We start from the raw sequence: 26,655 nt of genomic DNA on the forward strand, positions 1-26,655 counted from the left end.
TCTTATTTTTAGAAGTTTCTTCATTGGTGACCATGTCATAACCAAGTGTGAAGTGAAATTTTCATGAATTATATTTGACCCAAAATTATCATTTAAAGAACACTTTGCTTCAATTAGAATTAAATCTCTAAAGGCTTTTTTGGAACTTTAAATTGGATGCTGCCAAGATTTATAATCACAAGAAAATATACAAGTATTAACACTGGCGACATAAATCGATCATCCAGTCCTATGTAGCATTATCTAACCTTCAGACAAATCTTGGGCTTGAGTATATGTTATTGAAATGGTTATTCAGTAAACTGAGACTACCAATACTATACACTAGGTTTGTAGTTTATTGCCTAATACTGCAATGCCACTGATAAAGAAGATGTGGGATTTCAAAATGATGAAGTCCATGTTAGATTAGATGAAACCTTAGATGTTTATTTAATGGAGGATTAAATTCCAAGCCTGCCTTATGTAGCAGTAATACGTTGTTTCATCCAATTAAGAATTAATAAGCGTAGATGTTTCATTTACAAAGCACTGATGTCATTCTTTTAATTTTAAAATGCTTGTGTAGACTTTTGTGCGTTGGCTAGTGATAAATGTTAATTATATTTTATTTAGTTTAATAGTTTTATTTTTATTTATTGTTTACTTCTACTTCACTGAGTTATATGCCTTTAAGTTATCATTTGTGAATCCCTCTAGTAGTATTGTATGGAGCATTAGTAGAGGCATATGATACAAGAATGCAAGCTTATATAGCATCAGCCAAAAAAAAATAAAATAATAATAAAAAATAAAACCCCTTCCCATTTCAACCATACATTCAATCCAAATGTTCGTCTAGTTCTGCCTTGAACTTATTTAAGTTGCTGACCTCCACTACAACAGCTGGAAGTTAGTTCCAACTAACAACCACCAGCTGCCTAAAGGCGAATTTCTGCATATCTATTCTACAATTATTTTTCTTCAGTTTGAATTTATGCCCCCTCAGATGAGTAATCTGAGCAAGAGGAAGAATCCCATTAGCATTGAGCATACTCAGTCCATTCAAGGCCTTATACATCTCATTTAGATCACCTTGCAGGATCCTAGTCTCCAGCCACTGCAATCTGCAAAACTTAAGCATATCTTCATAAGAGCAACCCTTTGTTTCATTCACTAATCTTGTTGTCCTTCTCTGTACTCGTTCCAGCAGCTCTGCATCCTTCTTAAAATGAGGCATCCAAACCTGTATACTAGTACTCAAGGTGTGGCCTGACCATTGTCTTATACAAGGGGATAATCATCTCCTTATCCCTGCTAGAAAATTCCCTGTATATCATTGACAAGACACCATAAGCTACTCTTACAGACTGTCTGCACTGCTCAGAAAACTTCATATCTCATTGCACAATTACCCCAGGTCCTTTTCATTCTCTACCACCCTGAGTGTAGCACTACACTGTTGATACGTTACTCTAGGGTTACTGCTATCCATATGAAGTACTTTACATTTGTCAATGTTAAACTTCAGTTGCCACCTCTCAGCCCATCTGCTCAACTTTTCCAGATCCTGTTGCAGTAGCGCACTATCATTGCTGTCTTTAACAACCCTGCAGACTGTCGTCTCATGTGCAAACGTAGACATTAACATTGATACACCTTCATCAATATCATTGATAAATACAGAAAACAACAATGGGTCCAACACTGAACCCTGGGGGACTCCACTAATAACATTAGCCCATGAAGAGCAGTGTCCATAAATATCATTAATAGTGGCCAATCTAAGATGAGATGAATGATTGCATTACTTCTGCCTTCCAGTGAAAACATTTCCAGCAGCTAATTTTGGGTATCCTATTTTTTCTGCTCTCTGGTAAATAGACATGGCTGCTACCTGACAACCAACTATCATGCTGCTTGTGAAGGGGATTCTGTCATATTATCATCCCATTCTCTTCCATTCACCAGTTACTGAGTATGTGCATACCTTTTATATTCTAATTTTAATTGATGTGTTGACTACCTGTCGTTTGAATTCTGGAATTAACCATTTCTTTGTAGGGGTGAGGTGTCCATGTTCATGTGAGATGACTGTGTAGTAAGCAGATAACAAATAGGTGCATTGCTTAATGAAGACTGGTAAAATTTTTATACTGAGATGTAAATTAGATTTCATATCATTCTTGAATTTTAGCAAATTAACTCTCTTTTTAAATCTGGATCTTCTGGGGGGGGGGGTAAGGAGAAGATAACAAAAATGAGCAAATTAGTCAAATAGTTTATGCATCTTCTTTCTCTTTAAAGGAAGGAATGCTTCATTCACAGCCAGTATGCAATCATGATGAGCCAAAATTTAATAAACAAATTAAAGTTGTTGACATTTAGAAAAGTTAGTTGCAAATCATAATGAAATAAAAAATATAAAATAACAGTGTTTAAGCGTGTTTATAACTGTAAAAGGAGTGAGACAGTAGAATAAAAGAAAATGAAAGTAAAAGGGGTATTGATAGATATTTTAACCTGGCAGTGGCAGCCTTGGTCTGATATATCCTTCAATGAACTATTTATTGCATGTTAATTGCTGATTCAAGATTAGTCATTATTACTTTGTCTACCTTCCTAATCATACATACAGAATTAGTTGAGTAGTTTCACAATTATATGAAAATTGTCTGAGAATGCCACATCACCCTTTCTGTTAATGAAATGAAAACATATCATTTTATAAAATTGGTAAAAAATATATATATCAAATATATATATATATAAAGTAAAAAAAAGTAAAGTGCAGCCATTATCAACCCATTGCAGGATGGAAGCCTCCTCAACAATTCATGCTGAGGGAAACGGACCATAATCTGCCATGCTGGTCCAGTGCGGGTTGGCAGATCGACCGTATTCAGCAGTCAGGGGCTTGAACCCCGGTCTACATATACATGAATATTAAAATAGAAGGTGGATCCAAGAACTAAAACATATGAAGAAAATGAACAGAAGTATCGTGCTTGTGAAACCAGAAAATTTTAATAGAAATAATAAAGCCAAATGCTAAAAAACCAAATAAGACTTAAAGAAATAATCCTCCTATAGTTCCATTTCACATTTTAATATTATTATATAAATTTACACATCATCATCATCAGCCATTTTCAATCCACTGCAGGATGAAGGCCACTCCAGCAACTTTCCAGTTTCTTCTATTTTGTGCAATGGCAATCCTTTTACAACCCATAAACTCATGAATTTCATCTATCCATCTCTGCATTGTCTTCCAGGTTTTCTTCTAGCTCCTCATGGGTACCATTCTGTTATTTTCTTAGTCCATCTGTCATCATGTCTTCTAGCTATGTGTCCTGCCCAAGACCATTTTAGTCCTTTAGTTTTGATAAGAATGTCCTTTACTTGAGTTTGCTGCTTAATCCATGTGTTTTTCTTCTTATCTAACAGTCTGATTCCCAATATAATTTATTCCATTCTTCGCTGTGTAGTTCTCAGCTTCTCTTCCATTCTTTTGGTGAGTGCACAAGTTTCACTTCCATAAGTCATGGTGGGGAGTATACATTGGTTCATTATTTTATGTTTCAGACAAATTGGGATATTGCTCCTCAGTATGTGACTATATTTCCTGAAAGCTATCCATCCAAAATTTATACTTCTCTTGACATCCAGCCATTTATCATTATTACAGCTATCCCAGATAAGTATATGACTCCACCTTTTCAATTACTGCTCCTTCAATCATTATGTCCCTTTCTGTGGCATACTTGTTCATTATTACTTTCGTTTTAGCCATATTCATCTTTAGTCCAAAATCCTTACTGACTCTACATAACTGATTTAAGATTTTCCTCTAATTCTTTGGTATCGTGGCTTATGACCACAGTGTCTTCTGCAAATTGTAAATGGTTTAGGTACTCTCCATTCACATTGACTAATCTTCTGAAAGCTTCCTCAAGGACAGCAGTAAACAACTACGGACACATTGTGTCTCCTTGTTGAACTCCATTCTCAATTTTAAATTTACTACTGTCTTTGTCTAGTCTAATAAAGGAGGTAGCGTTCTCATATATTTTCTTCAAAATCATAATATGTGGGGTATCTATGCCTTGTCTTTCCTGTGCCCGAAACATTGCCTTATGCTGTATGGAGTCAAATGCCTTTTCATAATCCACAAATGCCAGGCATAATGGTATTTTATAACTTATCTAATTGGTATTTTATATTCATTTGCTTTCTCCATTAGCTGTGGTATTATGTGAAGGTGATCCATAGTTGAGAATCCTATCCTAAATCCAGCTTGCTCTTTCGGTTGGTTCTCATCAAGTATTCTTTCTAATCTGTTAGTAATGACCTTGTGAACAACTTGTAGATGTGGGATAACAAGCTAATTGGTCTATAATTTCCAATTTCTGACTTATCTCTTTTCTTATGCAGCAAAACTATGATTGCATTATTCCACTCCTTAGGCATCACACCTTTTCTAATGTATTTTGTGAAGAGTTTTTCCAGTTTTTGTGTCATATCCCTTCTTCCCAATTTTAACAACTCTACAGTAACTTCATCTTCCCCCGGGGCTTTCTAATTCTTCATTTTCTTCAACACATGTTCTACCTCATCAGGAAGAATATCAGGTATGTCGTATGTGTTACTAATTTGCGATCCATCTTCCCCACAGCTGGCATCATTCCCTCGCTCCTTATATAATTCTCTATAGTAGTCTTCTGCTATTTGAATTATGCCTTCTCTGCTATTTATAAGTACACCATTGCTATTCTTCAGTTTCAGTATCATTTGTCTTTCTGTATTACTGCTTATGGCTGCTAATTTAAGTCCTTTGTTTTCCCTTAATGCTTGTTCTACTTTTCTTGTGTTAAATCTTCTTATGTCCTCTCTGAGTCTCTTTCTAATGGCTTTGCATAACTCAGTATACTCAATTTTCTCCTTGTCAGTGTTTATCTTACTCTTCATTTGTTACCTTTGGTTCATCATAACAAGTGTTTCTTGACTAATTTTTTCTTCTTTGGATTTCTTTTTACCTATAGGTTTCTTGGGCTTTATCACTTTCAGAAAGTTGTAATATTCCTCCTCAATATCTTGGTCCTGAGCAGTCTGCAAAAGCTCGCACTTGTTCTTAAGTTCCAGTACATATTTCTTTTTCTCGTCTTCTGTTATCTCAATGGCCTTTGTATTATTTACTCGAGTCAGTTTTTTCCTTTATTTTTTTACATCTATATCAAGTGCATCTTACCATTCTGTGATCACTTCCAACATTTACCTTATTCAGAGCGGTAACATCATTCATGATATATCTTCTGTTAGTGAGGATGAAGTCGATTTCATTAGGTGTTAATCCGTTTGGACTCTTCCATGTCCACTTTCTGTTCACCCTTTTCTTGAAAAAAGTGTTCATTACTGACAATCCTCCAGATTCTGCAAATTCCACAAGTCTTTCGCCTCTTTCATTTCTTTCACCAATTCCAAAATTTCCTATAGTTCTCCTTTCTGTTCTGTTTTGTCTTTTTCCAATCTTAGCATTGAAGTCCCCCATAATGACAGTGTATTGGGTTTTCTGCTCATCTAGAAGACTCAATTTCGGTGTACATTTCTTCAATCTCTTCATCATCATTGCTCGATGTTGGTGCATAAATCATTATAACCTTTAGCTTGTACCTCTTAGAAATCCTGAGTATTAATTTTAGAAAAAAATTTACACACTCTAATATAAATTCTAAGCAGAAATGTGTACATTAAGCACTGGTATATTACACTACATGATAGATGACTCTCATCAACCAGTGCAATACCACCACTTTGCATATTGGAGATTTGAAGCGGTTGAACCTATGTTTAGCCTCGAGAGCTAAGCTCCTCAATCTCTTCCATCATGCAGTATGATTGATATCTTTTGAGCTTATGATGGACATCATGGTGAGATCCGATCTTCCTTACATTTCGAGGGTAGAGTTCTAAAACGGCATTTGCACACCGGACCGGAATGAACCTATTGGTAACTCTCTAGGAGGCTTCTGGATAAGCCAGTGTATAATCTTGCTGCCTCTACTCTGCCATATAGTGAGTGGAGAGTATCCGAGTAGAGTGTATGCGGAGCATTGTCGAGGTCACGTTGTCTCAACGAGCTGGGTATATTCTTACCATGAGTACACCATATCCAATCATTTCATTATTCAATATAGCATGTCCACCCCACACTTTTCTTACTACTCAATACACCATGAATTGTCAAACTAATAGAACAAATGTCTGCAAAAAGATCTAAACCTCCCAAACACTTCCTCGTTCATTTCACAAATATATGTGGTGTCAGTTCTAATCTCAATGATGTTCATTTCCACTTACAGTCTGCCAAACCCCATGTACTTTTTATGACAGAATCTCATCAGTTGATTTGCCCACTGCTCACCTCAGTTGTCCAAATTATTTGCTGTATAATTCCTTTCACTTCAAAGGTGGTATTTGTGCATATGTACATTCTATTATTCCCTGTCAGGAATAAGTAATTTGGAATCTCCTCTTTTTGTTCTTCTCTGACTTAAAATCTCTCTACCACATTCTGTCAAATTCATCTGTTGCCTCTATTGTTCTCCCAAGTAATAGTAATAGTGGCATGTGATGCAAGAAAGCAAGCTTATGGGCTTATGTAGCATCAGCCAAAAAAAAAAAAAAAATTCATAAAACCATTCCCTCTTATTTTTTGTCCAGTTCCTCCTTAAATTTATTTAACCTATCAGCTTCCACAATAACAGATGGAAGTTTGTTTCGGCAATTAACCACCCACTGGCTAAAGGCAAATTTCCGCACATCTATTCTACGGCTGTCTTTCCTCAATTTGAATTTATGCCCCCTTACGTTCATAATCTGAACAAGTGGAAGAATCCCATGAGAATTCAGCATGCTCAACCCATTCAAGGCCTTATACACCTCAATCAGATCATCTCACAGGTGTCTAGGCTCCAGCCACTGCAATTGGCAGAACTTAAGCCTCTCTTGGTAAGAGGATCCCTTCGTTCCCCTCACCAATCTTGTTGCCCTTTTCTGTACATGCTCAGGCAAATCTACATCCTTCCTAAAATGAGGCCTCCATACCTGTACGCAGTACTCAAGGTGTGGCCTAACCATTGCCTTTAAGGGCACTAATGACAGTACGCTGCTGCAACAGGATCTAGAAAAGTTGAGCAGATGGGCTGAGAGGTACAAAATGAAGTTTAACATTGACAAATGTAAAGTACTACATATGGGAAGCAGTAACCCCAGAGTAATGTATCAACTCTTTGGTACTACACTGACAGTGGTAGAGAACGAAAAGGACCTGAGGGTAATTGTGCAGGCAGATATGAAGTTTTCGGAGCAGTGCAGACGGTCTGCAAGAGTAGCTCATGGTGTCTTATCAATGATATACAGGAATTTTTCTAGCAGGGATAAGGAGGTGATTATCCCCTTGTATAAGGCAATGGTCAGGCCACACCTTGAGTACTGTATACAGGTCCGGAAGCCTCATTTTAAGAAGCATGTAGAGCTGTTGGAACGAGTACAGAGAAGGGCAACAAGATTAGTGAATGGAATAAAGGGTTGCTCTTATGAAGAAAGGCTTAAGTTTTGCAAATTACAGTGTCTGTAGACTAGGCACCGGCGAGGTGATCTGATAGAGGTGTATAAAGCCTTGAATGGTTTGAGCTTCAGTTGTCATTTCTCAGCCCATCTTCCTAAATTTTCCAGATACTGTTGCAGTAGCACACTGCCATTACTGTCATTAACAACCCTGCCAACCTTTGTATCATCTGCAAACTTCGACACTAAGTCTGATATACCTTCATCAATATCATTGATAAATATATAAAACAACAATGGCCCCAACACCGAACCATGTGGGACCCCACTAATAACATCAGTCTAAGAAGAGCAGCACCCATTGATCACCACCCTCTGTCTTCTCCCACTCAACCATCCTTTTATCCATTGTAGCAACTTACCCTTAATACTATTCTGCTCAAATTTGTACAGTAGTCTTCCATGCGCAACAGTGTCAAAAGCTTTCCTGAAATCCAAGTATATTATATCAAAATTATTTTTTGCATCCAGTTCCTTTGTGACCACATCATCGTATCCAATCAGACAAGAATTTCCCTTAACAAACCCATGTCTGTGTCTGAATTATTATGGTTATTATGGTTTGCCAACTGTTTTTTGTAATTGGTTATTCAGTTTTCTCGCTGATCGCTCACTGAGGGTGATGGTAGATGGCTCTCTGTCTTTTAACTTCTCGACTAATCAATTCTCTAAATGCCAATCTCCAGGTAATTCTCCAGAGGGGCAAAGACAACTTAGTTGATTTAAATTCTTGTAAAACTCAGTCTTGTGTTATCTCTCGCTAAAAGGATACTTCTGCTCCTATGCTTATCTTTGGTGAGACTCCAATTTCTAGGCAAGACATTATATCTCTTTTGAGGATTACCCTGACTTCTAATCTCTCTTGGCACAAGCACATTAATACACTCCTGCTTATGCCCCATTCTATTTTCTTTACTATATCAAGTTTAGTCTGCGCAGGTAGCACACTCATATCATCACTGTCCTCCCCAAACCTGGTGGAAAAGGCATGGGTTCGAATCCCATCGATGACGCAAGGAACTATAATGGGCATTCTTATTGGTCTCAGGAGTTGATCTCAGAAGTAGATAGCAAAGTTTTTCTCCCAGAAACTGGAGTTTTACATCCAGCAAAGCAAGCAAATCAACCAGAGAGCACATGCATTTACAGACACAACACACATGTGTATATGAATATACTTTCCAGGTGAGCCTAATCTAATAGTTTGAATTATATCAAGTTTGTCACTAAGCTTTAATGTTGTTCTTCTCTGTATAAGCTTTATTAACTTTAGGAGCCACAGTGAAGGGTTTTTAATTTAATATAAAAGTAAAACAGCGGTATAATATGTGATATCACTACAGAATTCACTTTCAAAATGGAGAATTTAAACCAATACAGTAATCACATGGCTTGCTGTTTTCTTTTTTCGGCAATGCAAGACATCTGCACTGTATGTAAACATTAGATCTTAATGTGCCGTTACCTCAAATGTTCCATTATTTGGGGTGCCATTATTTCTACAGTCTACTGTATTACTGAGTTATAAACATTGTAACAAAAATTATGTAGTATAAATGGTAAATATCTGAAGTGCTATCTCATGTAACGTAAATTTTAACCACTTAACAGTCAGGTATTTTTCAAGAAAGTGTTCTTAAAAGTCACTTTTTTAATCTACTTTCCATCTAATGTTATTATTGTAAACAGACTGAAATGTTATTATGCTGCACACACACACACACACACACACACACACACACACACACACACACACACACACACACACACACACACACACACACACACACACACACACACACACACACACACCTGTGTGTCCACCATAATAACATTTATGTTTACAATTCAATTTAAATCATGTTTATCATACAATCTTCCCTCCTCACAGGGGTGTTCATATACCCCAGCTGAGGGGGGGGGGGTATATTATCCACTATTTGATTTATATTATCTGTTTATAACTCATTTATTTACATCTGATCTAAAACCAATTTAAAATACTGAGGGGGTTTTGTAACAGAAGTATCTCCTCTGATGCAGGTACTTCTATTGTAATCTGTTATCTTGAAACAAGACAGCTATCACTTAAATTACAGGTCCAATCTGTCTGATATGCTTCTGTTTCCAGTCTCAAACAAAATTGTCTAGTGCATTGAAATCATCTTCATTGTCATAAGATGTTGTAGGATTATCACCATTTAAAGGCCAAAAGGTGATACTGTTTCACACGTTGTCATTAATGATATTAAAAATAGGAGACTCGAAAAATAGGGCAACATAGAAAAAAAGTAATGAGTTAGGATTAAAAGGTATTGGAGATTAAAAGCCAAGGAACGTTTGAACCAACTTTAATTGGATGGTGTAGAGGTGGGTAGTTTCAATAACTTTAAGGAAGCCTTCAACAGATTTTATTATAGGGGTGGAGATATGAGGTGGTAGTTTTTCAATGCAAGGAAGAAAGTAATTTTTTTTTTTACTTTCTTCCTTGCATCATTTGCTCCTACTAATATTCTGACCTAGTATTATCTGATAAATTAGAAATATCTGTTCAATGAGAGTATGACTCACTAGGAGAAATTTTGATTTCTGAATTATCCACCAGTTTTCATTATGAAAATCAATGTAATTTAAAAATAACTGCTAAATACCTTTTTTTTAAACTGATGGTGCTGTTTCATTTTGTATTCTACACTAAACCCACTTAATTATATCTCAATTTAATGGACTTATGAAATAACAAACAGCCTCCATTGAACAAGTCTTTCATTGGAAAGGAACTGTGACATACTTGTAAATGCCTCAGCTTGATGCTATTTGTCATTAGTAAAAATATCTTCACAATAAATCAGAGTGCCATGAAGAGAGGATTTTCTTTTACATCACCTTCTGTCAGCTTTCCAAGCATGTTATACATTGGGGGTGTCATCTGTACCTCCAGTGCAGGTACTCAAATGCTGTTCAGACTCTGAATAAGTTTTAGTCATTTTCCCTGCCACTACACACTCATGCTGTATTTTTTTATTATTATTTAGTACTGTGCTTGGGTTGGAGGTTGAGAAGATGAAAGAAGATATTTGTTGATATTGGACTTCAACTTCTGTAGACTGTAATTTTCAGGAAATATGTATGAAGGAAGGTTGTTCCAGAAAACGGCAGTTAAATGAATAAACGAGGAAGATGAAAAGATGGTTCTGTGAGTTTGAAGTTGGACAGTAAATGGATGTTGGTTGGTGGTGGTGGCACATGTATGGACTGTTTTGAAAGAGAGAGCGGGAATTATAGAAGCAAATTCAGAAGAACAGTGCCCGTGGAAGTATCTGTAGAAGAGGCATGCAGCAGAAACAGTACGTCTATGAGGGAGCGAGTGGAGCGACTCTGTTAGAGATGAATCATTAATTAACTTAACTGCCCTCTTCTGAATGGAATCAAGAAGCCTGAGAGAGGTTTTGGGGGCACCCCCCCCAGATGTGCGAACAATATTCCATGGCAGGGCGGATTTGTGATTTATACAGAGCGAGCAGCTGTTTGGAAGAAAAGTAGCGCCGAGAGCGAAAGAGAAAACCAATTTTTTAGATGCGGAGGAAGCAATATTTGTAATGTGCTTGTGCCAAGAGAGATTAGAAGTCAGGGTAATCCCCAAAAGAGATATATCATTTTTCCTAGAAATCGGAATGTCACTAAAGATAAGCATAGGAGCAGAAGAATCCTTTTTGCGAGATATAAGACAAGACTGAGTTTTAGAAGGGTTGAAATCAACTAAGTTGTCTTTGCCCCACTGGAGAATTACCCAAAGATCGGCATTTAAGGAATTGGTAGCAGATTTTCGAGAAATTGAAGCTGATTGAGCAGGACAAGGTTTCTCAAAATGGAAAGTGGAATGCAATGTGCTATCATTGGCAAAACTATGGATAGGATTTCCAGTCAACGGAAGAAGGTCATTAATATACAAGAGGAAAAGAGTGGAGTAAAGAACTGAACCTTGGGGGACACCAGCATTAGTGGAGAAGTTAGAAGACAGAGAGCCATCTACCATCACTCTCAGTGAGCAATCAGAGAGAAAACTGGATATCCAATTACTAAAAACAGTTGGCAAACCATAAGATGGAAGCTTGTTTAGAAGACCTTTATGCCAAACACGATCGAAAGCCATTGAGATGTCAAGAGCAACTACTTGTGTTTCCCCGAACCTTTCCATTGAATTACTCTATAAATGGGTAACATAAGCCAGAATATTACCAGTGGATCGACACTGACGGAATCCATACTGGCAATTGTTGATCAGACAGAAGGTTTCTAGGTAGTTTAAAAGTTGGTGGTTAATTTATTTCTCCATTACTTTAGAAAGAGTAGAAGTAATTACAATGGGACGATAATTCGATGGGAGGGATTTGTCACCCTTTTTAGGAACTGGCTGGATATAAGCAAATTTCCAAGCAGAAGGAAAAACACCTTTGGAATAAGAAAGTGAAAAAAGGCGGCAAAGAATAGGAGTAAGATCAGGAGCACAGGTTTGAGAACAAGTGGAGAAACACCATTGGGACCTGGAGCTTTCTTAGCATCAAGATTCGTCAAAATCCTTCTGACATCCTTTTGACGGAAGACCACAGGAGGCATTGAATGGAGCATGTTGGGAATGGTGGAAGGTGTTTTACCCAGATCATTAATACATGAGTTGGAAGAAAAATGGGATGCTAGCAGGTCAGCTTTATCCTTGGCTGAAGTGGCAACAGAACCATCTGGTTTGGACAGAGGTGGGAGCAGAGATGGGCAAAAGTTGTGGCCAATAGCTTTGGCAAGAGGCCAGAATGCTCAGCTACCATTAGGACAAGAAGCAAGTTTTCTACTCTTAGCCTGTTCAAACTCTGGTTTGGACTGATTAATAACAGCTTTACAATTGTTGCGAGCTTTGGTGTAGGCAGAAAATGAAACTGGAGAATTAGAAACAAGCTAATTACGATATACAACATTCTTCTCTTGAACAGCCTTAGCACATTTATTGGAAAACCAAGGTTTAATTAAAGGACGAGATTTTAAAGTGGAGTGTGGGATAAAGGATTCCATTCCTGCAAGAATAATTTCACTGACACGATCTGAGCAAACGTTGACATCAGAAGTTTTGAAACAGTAATCTGACCATGGAAAAGAAGAAAAGAAGTCTCGCAGGTCATCTCATGTTGCATTCTTGTAATGCCAAACAACATGAGGTTGGGAATAGCCATGAGATAAAGGTTCCATTGGAGAAGAGACAATCACCAAGTTGTGATCTGAAGTGCCTAAAGGACCTCTCACTTCGACCGTGTACTTAGAAGGGTTGTTTGTGAGAAAAAGATCAATCATATTAGCTGTATGATTAGGATTATCCGGTATTCTTGTAGGTATACACAGGTCTTCTACTATACAAAATAAGTGCAGTAAAATTCAACTTTAAAACTATGTAATATTTTTTTTCTCATAATATAGCATTTTTTCATAACATTCTTTTGAATTTAAGAGACAATCAGATTTTAGCAGAAGGAGAGGCCTCGCCTCAATACAGTCTACTAAATCAAGGTTTTACTATATTTTACAATGATAAAATGACAAAGAATTTTATTACAAAGACAGAATTTTATTCAAAGATATCTTTAGCCTGTAAATTTTGCAAAAAGTAATGTGTGTTGATGTTATTGAATAATGAAAGTACACAAGATAGCTATACGATGATTATACGAAAAATAACATTTTATGTTATTTTATGTTTTATGAGCAAATCACATAATGCTACAATAGTTCAGTGAATACTTGAGTTCAATACAAAACCAAGACACTGAAACACGCAATGCACTAACCAAAGTCAAGCAAGTGTGAACTCTAGAAGGAAAGAGATGAATCAGATTGACCCACTGGATATTGATAGTTCAACTGTTGATGATCCTGCTCAGGTGGCTAACAAACTAAATGAGTATTTTGCATCTACATTCACCCATGAGGAGTTATTCAAAGAGAGGAATGCCAGAGGTGAGTTAAACTCTGGCAGCGAGCTAGATGATTTTGTAATAACTGAGAGGAAACTGGAGGAGAAATTGTTGAAGATAAACATAAAAAAGGCACCTGGGGTGGATGGAATCTATCCAGTTATATTAAAGGAGGCAGCAAAGGAAGTAAGCAAACCCTTAGCCATAATTATGAGAACTTCTTTGGACTCAGGGGAGGTACCTATGGACTGGAGATGTGCAAATGTTACCCCAATTCACAAGGGAGGATCAAAGGGCGACACAAGTAATTATAGACCTGTTAGTTTAACTTCTGGTCCAGGAAAATTAATGGAGGCACTGGTTAAAGAAGCACTGCAGGATCATCTAGACAAGACTTCAGTTATAGCTTGGAAATGGCATGGTTTTGTTAAGGGAAAGTCTTGCCTGACCAATTTGATTGGATACTATGATGTGGTCACAAAGGAACTGGATGCAGGGAATACAGTGCAGATGGTCTGCAAGAGTAGCTCATAGTGCCTTGTCAATGATATACAGGAATTTTTCTAGCAGGGATAAGGAGGTGATTATCCCCTTGTATAAAGCAATCGTCAGGCCACACCTTGAGTACTGTATACAGGTCCTCAGACCTCATTTTAAGAAGGATGTAGAGCTGTTGGAATGAGTACAGAGAAGGACAAGATTAATGAATGGAACAAAGGGTTGATCTTATGAAGAAAGGCTTAAATTTTGCAAATTACAGTGTCTGGAGACTAGGCACCTGCGAGGTGATCTGAATGAGGTGTATAAATCCTTGAATGGTTTAAGCATGCTCAATGCTGATGGGATTCTTTCTCTTGCTCAGAATAATCACCTGAGAGGGCATAAATTTAAATTGAAGAAAGACAGATGTAGGATAGATGTGCGGAAGTTTGCCTTTAGCCAGCGGGTAGTTTGGTTGGTGGAACAGACTTCCACCCTTTGTTCTGGAAGTTGATAGCCTAAATAAATTTAAGGCTGAGCTGGACAGGTATTTGTAACAAATGGAGGGGCGAAATGGGAGCATTTTTTTTTTTTTTTGGCTGATGCTGCATAAGCTTGCTTTCTCGCATCATATGCCTCTACTTATTCTAATGCTAAGTGGTTAATTACAGGGGGTTGTAGAAACTTTTAATACTGAGGAGTATAGCTATAAGCTGTGGCAATAAAATTCCCGGACTGGTGCTGTTGCAGTCATGTTCAATGAGTTTGAAAATAAGTGTTCAAATTTCCTCCAATCTCTGTACCACAGAGATTGTACAGTAGGCTGCAAGTAAAAACCAGTTTTGCTATACTGTTAATTTTCCATGTCATGATTTTGCAATGGAGCAAACAAAAAAAAATATGAATATCAAATTTTCTTTAACACAAAACATATGAATGTTAAAAACTATTTATGGTGATGAAATATGAAGTGATACCAGAGTGTCTGAATGTTATGAATGGTTCAAAGACAGAAGTGGGGATGCATTTTATATCTGAAACAGAGACAAAGGTTTGATATTATCACCTTTAATTGCAATCTTGATTATTTATTGAAAAGTGACACCAAGGTTGCACATTATGTGTCAATATCTATTTGTTTAGTATTATTTCATTTTGTATTATATTTTTTTTCTTGCTATCTCTAAACTAATTATGCTCACTCTTTGTTATCTTTCTATTTCTCTTTATTCTTCTATTTCTCTCTTCTTCCTAATGATCTTATCACTAAATTAATATTCATTGAGATGTGGCGATAAATTTCCTGGATTGGTGCTGTTTCAGTCATGTTAGATGAGTTTGAAAATAAACAGAAATGGCATGTTGTAGTTCAAATTTCCTCCAACTGATGGTGGAACAAAGATTGTCAGTACACTGACAGGTTGCAAGTAAAAACCAGTTTCATTAATATCATTAACTTTTCATGTTACGATTTTGGAATGGAGCCAATTTGCTTAAACTAGGAAAATCTGAAACAGAAATGTATGAAATGTTAAGAACTGTGTATGGTGATGAAACATTAAGCCATACCAGTGTGTTTGAATGGTATAAGCCATGCAAAGACGGATGTGAGGACAGGTGCAAAAGTTCAAGAAATCGTGGCAAGAGATCATTGTTTGACCCTCAGAATGATGGCTAATGAGTTGGATATGAATAAAGAGACAGTTTGTCAAATTCTATGTGAAGATTTAAGAAAAAGGAAGGTCTCTGCAAAGTATGTGCCACATAGTCTCATGGAGGGCAACCAGAAGCAACAAAGAGTATCATCATGTGAAGACACTATCCAGAATTGTCAACACAATTGTAATTCCCTTGGCTGTATTGTCACCAGAGAGGAGTGTTGGGTATTTCAGTACAACCCAGAGACAGAGCATCAGAGCTTACAGCGGACTTCAAAATCATCACCGAGGCCCAAAAAAGTTTAATTTACAGAAATCCAGAATCAAGACAATGATGATTATGTTTTTCGACAAATAGTGTGATTCAAAAGGAATTTGCATCTGAAGGGAACAGTCAATGCTGCATTCTATGTACAGGTACTTCAAAGATTAATAAAGCACATTTCCTGGATGAGGCCACAATTTTGAGAGAAAGGCAGCAAACAAATGGCACTGTACAGATGAACCATACATCCTACTCTCCTGACCTAGCACCAGTGGACTTCTTCCTCTTTCTCAAGGTGAAAATCACCCTTAAAGGAAAGAGAGTTCAGGATGTTGAGGAGAAAAAGAAAAACATATCTGTCAAACCGAACATCATCTCTTTGAACATCTTCTCTGACTCTTTTCAGAAACTTTTAGAATTCAACTGAATGGTGCTTATTTCTGAATAAAAATAAAATCATTTTTGAGCTCCTTCACTTTGTGTTCTTTTTATTGCACCAGTCTGGGAAATTTATTGCTACACCTTGTATACAGCCAAAATCAGCTGATCATAGCAGTCAAAAAGGGCTCCTGCCTTACAGATTTCCCAGTCTCTATGATTTGTTTTACAACTTGGAATTTTGCTTCTGTAACAAGTTGTCCTAAAGAGTAAAGGATCACTGGACAGCAATCACTATTATAAGGGTTTTCTTCAACTTTTCAAGTAGCCATTACATAAAAGGAAGCTAAGGATAAGGACAAAAACAGGATATAGCTGGCTAGCAATATACTGAAATATAAGGGTATCATGATATCAATTGGCCTGCCTGCACTCCAAATCTGAATCCCATCAAGCAGATCTAGGATATATATCATAGGAAGACATACTGTACCACATCCAGACTGCCCCAGTGACACTTAATCAGCCAGAAACAGCACTTAAATAAGAGTAGCAACTATTCCACAACTTCTCGATAACTTAATTTTATCAATGCATCGCAAATGAAAAACTAGCAGTTTTTGGGGATCATACACCATACTAAAGTCATTGTCTGTTCATATGACATCTAAAAAATTTCTTATAACCCTCCAATATTTTGCTTCTGATGTGTTATGATCCAATAAAGCTGAAATTACTCTAGATTCTGGATTTTTTTTTTTGTTTGTTTTTTTTCTGTGATTTTTTTTTGACAAACTTATTGGAATTAGCTACATGAACATGAAATGATCATTTAATTGTCTGACCAATGTGTTTTCTACTAAGGGGAAACCTGATCTCTCACAATCTAAGAAAATGTTTCACAAACATTTGACACAATTGAAATGTGATGAAATCTTATATAAAATTGATTCAGCTTGACATAATCTAAAAATAATTAGAATACAAAATATATACAACTCACCATTTTCTTTCTGTAAAAGCCTCTTCTCACTAACTTCAACATAAACAGCATCAATATCACATTGCAATTGTTGATTCTTTTTATGCATGTTCTGCACTTGCTGTTCCAGATTTTCATATTGGTCTTCATAAAATAATTTCTTCTTCAAAAAATACTAAAATATCAGAAAAAACATATATTACTTTTTGCTATACATAAAGGAATATTTCAAATGATAATGTGTAAAAAATAATATGTAATTGCAATGGGCTGCATACAATAAAGGATTCTCAGATTTTCTGTTCTGCCTCCCCTAAAGGGTTGTCTCTGTTCTCACTACCCTCATCACCCTCCTTCTATCAATTAAGATCAGCAAACATAATTTGTAGCATGATTTTATTTGGTGACTATCACTTCAACATTCCAGAAAAGGGTCCTCCATCTCCACAGATAACAAGCTTCAGTTTGAGAACCACTGCTGTTTTGCATTACAGAGGAAGATTATAAAATAGTTTCCAGGGTTTGTTAGAAAGAGTTAAAAAGTATTTGTTGGAAAGAGTTAAAATTTTGCAATATTCCTATATCAGTCTTGTGTTCAAGACACCTAATGTTTTTCTTCTTCTTCAACCATTCCTAGTCCACTGCCGGACAAAGGTCCACTCCCAAAGGAAACTTCCATCTTGTTTCCTCCTTGGCTTCTCTTCTCCACTGTACCCCTAAAATCCATATGATTTCATCGTGCCATGGGTAGCAGTAATCCCAGATTAACATACCAACTGTGTGGCACTATACTCAGGGTAGTGGAAAATGAAAAAGACTTAGGGATAATTGTGCAGTCAGATATGAAGTTCTCTGAACTTCATATCTGTGACAGTGACAAGTGAAATTTTTGAACAGTGGATTTTACATTTTGATAGAAAGATGATGAAAGAAAACAGAAAATCATGTTGATTTTCGACAACTGCCCTGCCCACCTTCACTCAGTAATTTCAAAACTTACAAATGTGAAGCTTGTTTTCTTCCCTCCGAATACCTCATCTAAACTGCAGCCAATGGACCAAGGCATCATCAAGAATTTGAAAATGCACTACTGAAGGCACATACTGAAAAAAATTATACTGAGAATAGAAACCAATCAACCTATAGATTCTGTTATATATTTGCAGATGTGCATATCAGAGTTGGTGAAAGTGTGGCATCAAGATGTGATGGAAACAACAATTAAGAATTTGTTTTGCAAAACTGTTTTGCTAAAACACCAATTAACAGCGATGAGAGGGATGAATTACTGCAAGATATTGAGCAGTCTTGGGAAGAACTCCAAGTGAGAGATTTTATCAGTGAAGAAATTTTTTTGACAAATTTTTAGGAATTCATAATAATTTCATAGTAGCTGAATATCAGAGTGAATCCAACATTTTGGAGAGTATTCAAAAAACCAGTGACAATATCAGCGATGAGTTGGATGAAAATGAGGGCAACGAAGGCAGTGAGGGTAATATTAAACCTTCCAATGTTGGCAGCATTTGAAACTTTGCATCTTCAGTGTGACAAAAAGGTTCCAGGAATATTTTTCCTGGAACGTTCCAGGAAAAAGTTAAAAGCCTTCAGTGTGAAGAAAATGTGCCAAGAAATATATAGTTGAGTGTTTAAACAAATGTGAATGTTTTTATGAATGATGTACAATAAAATCAAGTGTACAAAAAATAGCCAAATATTTTACGAAATAATTCTTAAAAGTGTACTAATAATATATTGTGTACATCATTTAAGTAGTAAATTCTTAATATGTATGTATTAATAAATTAATTGTTTTAAAATGTTAGAAAATTTATTCATTCCCACTTATTTCTGATTTATTTCCTGCCGTTTACTATATTTCTGAATGTTGAATTACAGTATTTTTCATTGTTGGAAAGATCATATTTCTTTATAATGAAATTTTTGTTTAACGAATTTTTTCAAGTGAACAATCAATTTCGTTATATACAGGTCCAAATGTATATATATAATGGTATCAACAGTGCCCTCTATACCATTATCTAGACTATCCTAAAGTATTTCAGTTAGGTTCCGTCTAGTTTCCAGTGCAGAGATTGGCAACCTTTCAGAGGTGATGTGCTGGATTCACTCTGCTGCAGGGGAATCCTGTTCTCATTCTCTGTATGCCGGTAATGAAATTTCTGAAATTGGGAGTGAGTTTGTAATCTTTACATTCAGATTCCCCTATCCCAACCCAGGCCTTATGTTTATTTTTCGATAATGGGTACAGAAAGAAGTTTTGTCATGAGAGTACAAGCGATTTACCAATTGTCACTCATTTGGAGAGGTCTGGGTTCAAATCCCATTAACAATAGAGGAATTTCTGAAGTCTTCTATAACTGAGGCTGTAGATAGCAGATATCAGGCAGAGGAAGTAATTCACAGGGAAAAGTCCCTGTGAATTACTGTGTTTTTCAGCCCATGAAAAAACACATACATGCACACTTCTACTGTCATAATAAACAATGGTGCAATATGCTCTAAGTTGCTGATTCCAAAAACTAAAAAAAAACAGCAAAAAGAAATTTAGAAATGTATTAAGGGGACTTCACTTTGAAATTAATTTGAAATGTATGCATGCCTACTTTCTTTGAGGCAACTTCTGTGACAATGGAATGATTACATGAAATCAGCTTGGGTACAGCCATGATACCCTATGATGCTGTCCTCTAATCTAGTGACTAGTCTGTGAGTCTATTTTAAAGCTGTTCCATAAGGGTGAGGGAGATTGGATCTTGCCATGATGCCCAACATAGTTTCAAAAGATCACCTGTACTATATGACAGAAGGGATGTGAAAAACCATGAAAAAAGCTCTCTCTCCAAGCATTATATAGCTGGATTTTCTACCTAATAGCACTTGGGCACAAAGCTCATAGGGTTTTTTATGGAAATTTGCTTTTGATTACATTCAACAGAGATTTCTAAAATCTTCAAAGGAGAAACCAAGAAAAATCTTTTCATGAAAGGTAATGTAAATTAGATATGGGTAATATCTAATTTACATTAATAATGGAATAGTTTTAGATAATAATGAAATAGATAATAATGGAATAGTTTTAAGAGCAAAAAGGTAATTAAAAAATTGTGGTCAAAATGACACATCCATAAATGCCAATGAATTAATGGCATTATCTTCTTGGTTTTCTAGAAAATAAAAATAAATTGCAATAAAAGTCACTGATGTAAAGAAATGACTTAAGGGAATTATTATTATTATTTTTTTTTGGCTGATGCTGCATAAGCTTGCTTTCTTGCATCAAATGCCTCTACTAATGCTAATTATTTTGTTTTTATCTACCTTTTCTTGCATATGTAATGCCCTTTCCAATATTTCGATTTTAGTGTTATGATCAAAGTCTTTGTCTCCACCCAAGAAACGTCTCATATCTCTTGTTACTTTGAAGGTCTGTATATCACGTAATAGCTGCAGTAGATCCTCCTTTTCCATTTCAAGCCGCTCTAGATCCCATTGAAGTTGACGAATTCCAAAGTGAACATGCTGACTTTCAACTATTGCTGCCAATTTTCGGTTGCCCAATCGCTAATCAAATATGGATAAGAATAAAATACAGGTTATTGTGGATCATAATAAAAATATATATATATATTAAAATTCCTAAAAGTGATAAGTAAAAGTAAATTATAACAAGGATGACTTATATTAAGAATTTTTCAGTATAGTCTCTATTAGTGGGCTCTGTTATACACACAACTTTTCAATCAGAATTTCTTCTATACGCTGCTTGGCTGCTTATTTTCATTTTCATTTGACACATTTATTCATTTGCTTAACAGTCCCTAATTGAAACTTCCTCTTGTCATATGACTGATCCAAAAAGAAAGGCAACTTACAGTTAAGTTAAGGTAGAATTATTTTTTGAATATAAAGATGATACTGCTGTGCATGTTGGTACTAATGACATTAAGAATGGGAGATCTGAGAACTTGCTTAACAAGTATAATTCAGTATGAATTTATATCAAGAAGTCATACTCTTAATAAAATGATTTACTTGGAAATCATTAAGTGTTTTAGAGATGCAATGAGACTCAAGACACCTGATCTAGGAGCAAAGGAAAATTGAAAATTAATCCAAAACAACGAACCTGCTCATTGTTTGACAAAAAATTCTGAACACCTCTTCAAACATTCTGTAAGTGTATTACAATATCCTTCTTATTCGTTTCAGCAAGCATCATGTGATTTTTATTTTTTTTCCCAAATTAAATAAGTCATGAAAGGGATAGCGATTTTCTGATGAAGAAGGATTTACTCAGCCAAGATAAATGCAATCAAGGAACTTTCAAAAAGAAACCAGGAAGAAGTTTTTTTTGCAATGTCAAGATCATTATTTTGAAAATTGCAAAGTATAATTATTTATAAATATCATATCTACTTAAATAAAAATTCAGTTCTAGAACTTTTTTAATCCTATATTTTACTAAACTGTATTCTAAAATTATATGGAAATCATCAGTTAAAAATAAGATCAACTGTACAAGCAATTATATCTGATGGATAATTCTCAAAGCTAATCAAAAATAAATAATTGCTGAGTTTGTTTTGAATTTATTCAATTGTGATATAATTGTGATTTATTCAATTGTGATAAAGATCAAACATAGTGTTAATAAGCCAGATTTGAGAGAAATCGGTTATTTATTTTGCTTTTCTATCTATACATTAAAAATGTTTTCCGCCTAGTCATATATTTATTCGAGCCAATAGGAGGAGAGAGCGGGAAAATTACGTCACTACAAATGCACAGGTAAATAATTGCACTGTTGTCTTCCATTGAAAGACAACTGCCTCCATAATGTTCACCAACCTCTTGCACGTGCTTCACTGTCTAATACATGGCCACACTCGGCATAATTTTATGTTCCATTGTTATGTCAGCTGATGAAGGGACCAGATACAGTTTGTATATTTGTAAGTAGTTTAGTATTTTGTAAATATTTTAAATATTTGTAAAGTTCGTAAATATTTTAGTCCTGCTCTTTCAGATGCAACAATATTCCTCATGCATTTTGGAACCCGAAGCAAAAGGCCTTTTCCTAATGACTTATGCAAACGCAGGTAAATAATTACATAGTGATATTTATTCCACCTTGAGAATGCCACGTGGCGGGGGGGGGGGGGGGGGGGTAGTCAATGGGAGAAGAGGGATGTGGGTCACGTGGTACAAGTGGGTGGGGAAATTACATCACTACAAATGAACAGGTAAATTACATAGGTCATTTCCTGATTAGATATTGACCAGTGTGTTTCGACAAGTGTGTCTTTTACGCAGAAAAGATTTGGCTTACTCCATCATACCTCTACATTTTACATAGAAAAGCATGAATGGGGGTTGGCGAGCAAAGTGAGTAGGGGGTAAAGCCTCCTAGTAACTTATTAAAATACTTTTCTAATAACTCTGTTTTAGTCAGTTTTAAATGTTACATTATGACTTCATAAATATATATTGTACTCATTAAAGAGTGTGAAGAAATGAGGCACCAACTCAGCATTGTGATGGGCCTTTATGAGCGCTTAAAGTAGGGTGGATGTCCTCAAAGGAATTAAGTAAGAGGGCCATCAAACTTTCAGGTGCCCACTTCAATGCCAGAGCTTGCACTTGCACAGAAGGCCTATAGCGATTCCCACGGCCCAAAGTGCTGGTCCCACAGGAGATAGCTATTGTTGATGACTGTACTGTCAGGGAAATATATTGTTCAAAAAGGATAGGTGGAATAAGATTCGGGTATGTCTTCCAGGGGCAAAAGTTAATGACACAGAGCAGATATCATCTTTAAAGAGCACAAGAGATGATACTGCTGTGCATCTAATGACATTCAGATTAGATCTGAGAACTTGCTTAACAAGTACACGGCAATGCTGAGAAAATGTCACAAGTTAGGGTTAAATTTGAAAGTGTCTGAAATTCTGCCAAAACAAGATAGGAGAGAGTACATGTTGAGAGCATTGTCAATCAATTTGGCACTGGAGAGATTGTGGAAGGCTTGTGGGGTAGAATTTTTCTCAGTGTGGTCTATGCTTGTTAACAGGAGAGACTGCTTCTACAAGGATGGAATACACTTAAATAGAAAGGGTGTAAGAATATTTGCTGATGCTATTAAGGCAGTGTTAGGTGGGTCAGAAAACTGACAACTTGGGAGCATACACAGACTAATAGATTAACAATAGCAGCAGGCAAAAATAAAAGTGATTATTGCATTGCTTCTATTGGAACATGAACAATCCAGAAAGCAAGGTATCAAGAATTTCAAAGCCTAATATACCTTCATTAATTTCATTGATAAATATACAAAACAACAGTTTTGTATATTTATCAATGACATTAATGACAGTGTGGAACAAGGAAATACATGGGCTATGTTAGGGTAACTAAGAGTAAGAACAGGGGCATATATAGTTGCATGTACACCAATACTAGGAGCATAGTAAATACATTTGATGAATTTGAAATGCTGATCAAGTCATATCAAATGCAGACATTTTGGGGATATCAGAGATGTGGTGTTACTCAAATATAAGGGATACAGAATTTGAATCTGTACAATGTGTACAGAAAGGATAAGGAGGAAGGTTAAGTTCTTAGTTAAGAAGCACATAAAATCTAAGGCAGTGCATCCAGTTGACACAAGTAAGTCAATGTTGGATCAATTTGCTGTGACATAAGCACTAGAAAAACAAAAAGGAGAGTAGGATAGGCTGAATAACTGTGATGAGTAAAACGAAAAACTTTACAGGGAAACAGACTGGGCCAGTAAATCAGAATGTCTTATAAAGGGGGATTTTAACTTTGCAGATAGTAACTGGAACTTTTGGGTTGCTCACTTATTAGCAAGACTTTTGTGGATTTATTGGATGGCTGTTTGCGACAGCAGCACGTTAGATAGGCAAGAAGACAGAGTGATACTGGATCTGATTATCAGGAGTGAATATTCATGCATTAAAAATCTGCAGATAAAATATCACTAGGTGGCAGTGATCATAGCATACTGATGTGGGGCTTACTTAAAGATGCAACTGCCATCAAGTGTAAAGGGAAGGATTTTTGATATTGTAAAGGCAACTACAGTGGTCTCAGACAGAGATTAAATTCTATACAGCAGGACCAACTGATGACGTTACCATCCTCAAATTCTAAATGGGAAGCATTCAAAGAAATAATCATAGAGGCTATTAGGTTTTACATACCGACTAAGAAATACTGTTCAGGGCTTTGACCTAAATGGATGTCAAACGAACTAATGAGACTCATTGCAGAGAAGAAAATACATGAGAAGCATATAAACTATCATGTGATATAGACCTATGGTAGATATAAACTAGTTTGCAATCAAGGCACAAAGGATGTTAGGCAAGCTAAGGCAGATTATGAGAAATCTTTGGGAAAGGATGCAAAGAAAAACAGCAGAGAATTCTTTCTTATATAAATACTAGAAGGAAGAGGATGAATCACATAGATCCACTTGATATTGATGGTTCAACTGTTAGTGATCCTGCTCAGGTTGCTGAAAAGCTGAATAAACTTGCATTCACATTCACATGTCAGGAATTCCTTAAGGAAGTGGATGCCAGAAGTTTATCAAATTCTACTAGGAAGCTAAAGGTTTTATAATAACTGAGAGGAAAGCGGAAGAGAAATTGCTGAAGTTAAATGTAAGAAAGACACCTGGGGTGGATGGAATCTATACAATTATATTAAGGAAGGCAGCAAAGGAGGAAAGCAGGCTCTTAACCATAATTATGAGCACATCTTGGATTCAGGGGAAGTCCCTGTAGACTGGAGATGTGCAAATGTTTCCCCAATTCACAAAGAGTGACATGAATAATTACAGACCCCTTAGTTTAACTTCTATTTCAGGGAAAATAATGGGATCACTGGTTAAAGAAGTAATGCAGGCCCATCTAAACAGGAGTGCAGTTATACTTTAGTCACAGTACAGGTTTGTCAATGGGTGATCTTGTCTGATCAATTGGATTAGATACTATGATGCAGTAACAAAGGAACAGGATGCAAAAAAATAATTTTGATATTATATACTTGGATTTCAGGAAAGCCTCTGATACTGTTGATACTGGTGCACATAATAATCTGCTGCATAAATTGGAACAGTGTGACATTAAGGGCACGTTTATGCTATGGATAAAGGAATGGTTAAGTGGGAGAATGACAGATGGATGGATTTTTGTTTTTCTAGCACAAAGTGACTGAAGCTATAGTATGCCATGACCATGCCATAAAATGGATAAAAGGAATTATTTGTAACCTTTAAAAAAGGTTACTGCATCATAATATGGGTAAATATAAAACAGAATAACTGCCTGCATACTGAGATTAAAAATATATGCACAAGATGATATATATATCTGTAAAAATTTAAAAACATCTAACACATGGTCATTGTCTGAAAAAATCTGACTAAGTGTTATAAGGCCCAGTCAGATGAGCAAAAGTGGTAAAACATGTATTACAAGCATAAGTAAAATTAATGCAATCATTTAAAACGTTTTATAGATAAAATAGTGTTGAAGGCTCGCACATAGGAGGGTCATCTGCCCTCAGCAGGAACGAGTGTGTAAGATGACTGTGTCCTATGGCAGAGTCAAGCAAGAACAACTTCCTCTCTATGTTGCTGCTATATTTCCAGACACCTCTATAGCTGAGCAGATTCCCCCTGAATGCAGTATTTTAACTGCAGAGCTGCACACAGACTAGTGTGCAGCTTTGCAGTGAAAATCCTGCATTCAGGGAGAATCTGCTCAGCTATAGAGGTGTCTGGAAATATAGCAGCAGATCCTACATATGATTCCAACTTCGAGTGATCTGTGTAAACTGGCAAGAATTCAGAATGTTCAGCTAGATTAGCAAATAGAGTTGCAGGTAGGCAGATGATGGAGTGCTGGACTTTACCTGGTTCTGAAGGGAAAAGTTGCATGCGGGAAGGTGAGCATGTCATGGTGGAAGCAGTTCTTTGGTGTTTCGGCAACATTGTCTAACATTATATACATATTTTGGAGTAGCTCTTGGATCCAAATACCAAAAGGATGACTGGAAATCTGACAGGCATTGTACAAATTTTCACAATGTGGTTCAAAAACAGATGTCCATATAGGATGGTCTGGCAGGGATTTCAGTTTTAAAGCATACATTGGAGACAACTGCATACATCAAAGCAATAATGATGGCTCATTTGCTTTGATGTATAGGCTCTGGACAGGATCCAGCCATCGAAGTATACTGTTGCTGGCTAATGAGTATACCTGAGAC

At 36.2% G+C, this 26,655-nt stretch overlaps 1 protein-coding gene across 1 annotated transcript in view; it reads right to left on the reverse strand.

Moving 5' to 3' along the window:
• Window positions 1–26,655, reverse strand: part of LOC150089625 (cilia- and flagella-associated protein 43) — a 302,046-nt gene that overhangs the window by 31,608 nt on the left and 243,783 nt on the right. The window contains exons 13-14 of the mRNA XM_090390054.1: window positions 20,671–20,913; window positions 17,350–17,503 (exon numbers count right to left, since the gene is read on the reverse strand). Coding sequence (XP_090246180.1) covers window positions 17,350–17,503; window positions 20,671–20,913 — 397 coding nt within the window. The remainder of the gene's footprint in view (window positions 1–17,349; window positions 17,504–20,670; window positions 20,914–26,655) is intronic.

Source organism: Mastigoproctus giganteus, chromosome 2 (genome assembly GCF_048544385.1).
Source record: "Mastigoproctus giganteus isolate SK-2022 chromosome 2, ASM4854438v1, whole genome shotgun sequence".
Lineage (NCBI taxonomy): Eukaryota > Metazoa > Arthropoda > Arachnida > Uropygi > Thelyphonidae > Mastigoproctus > Mastigoproctus giganteus.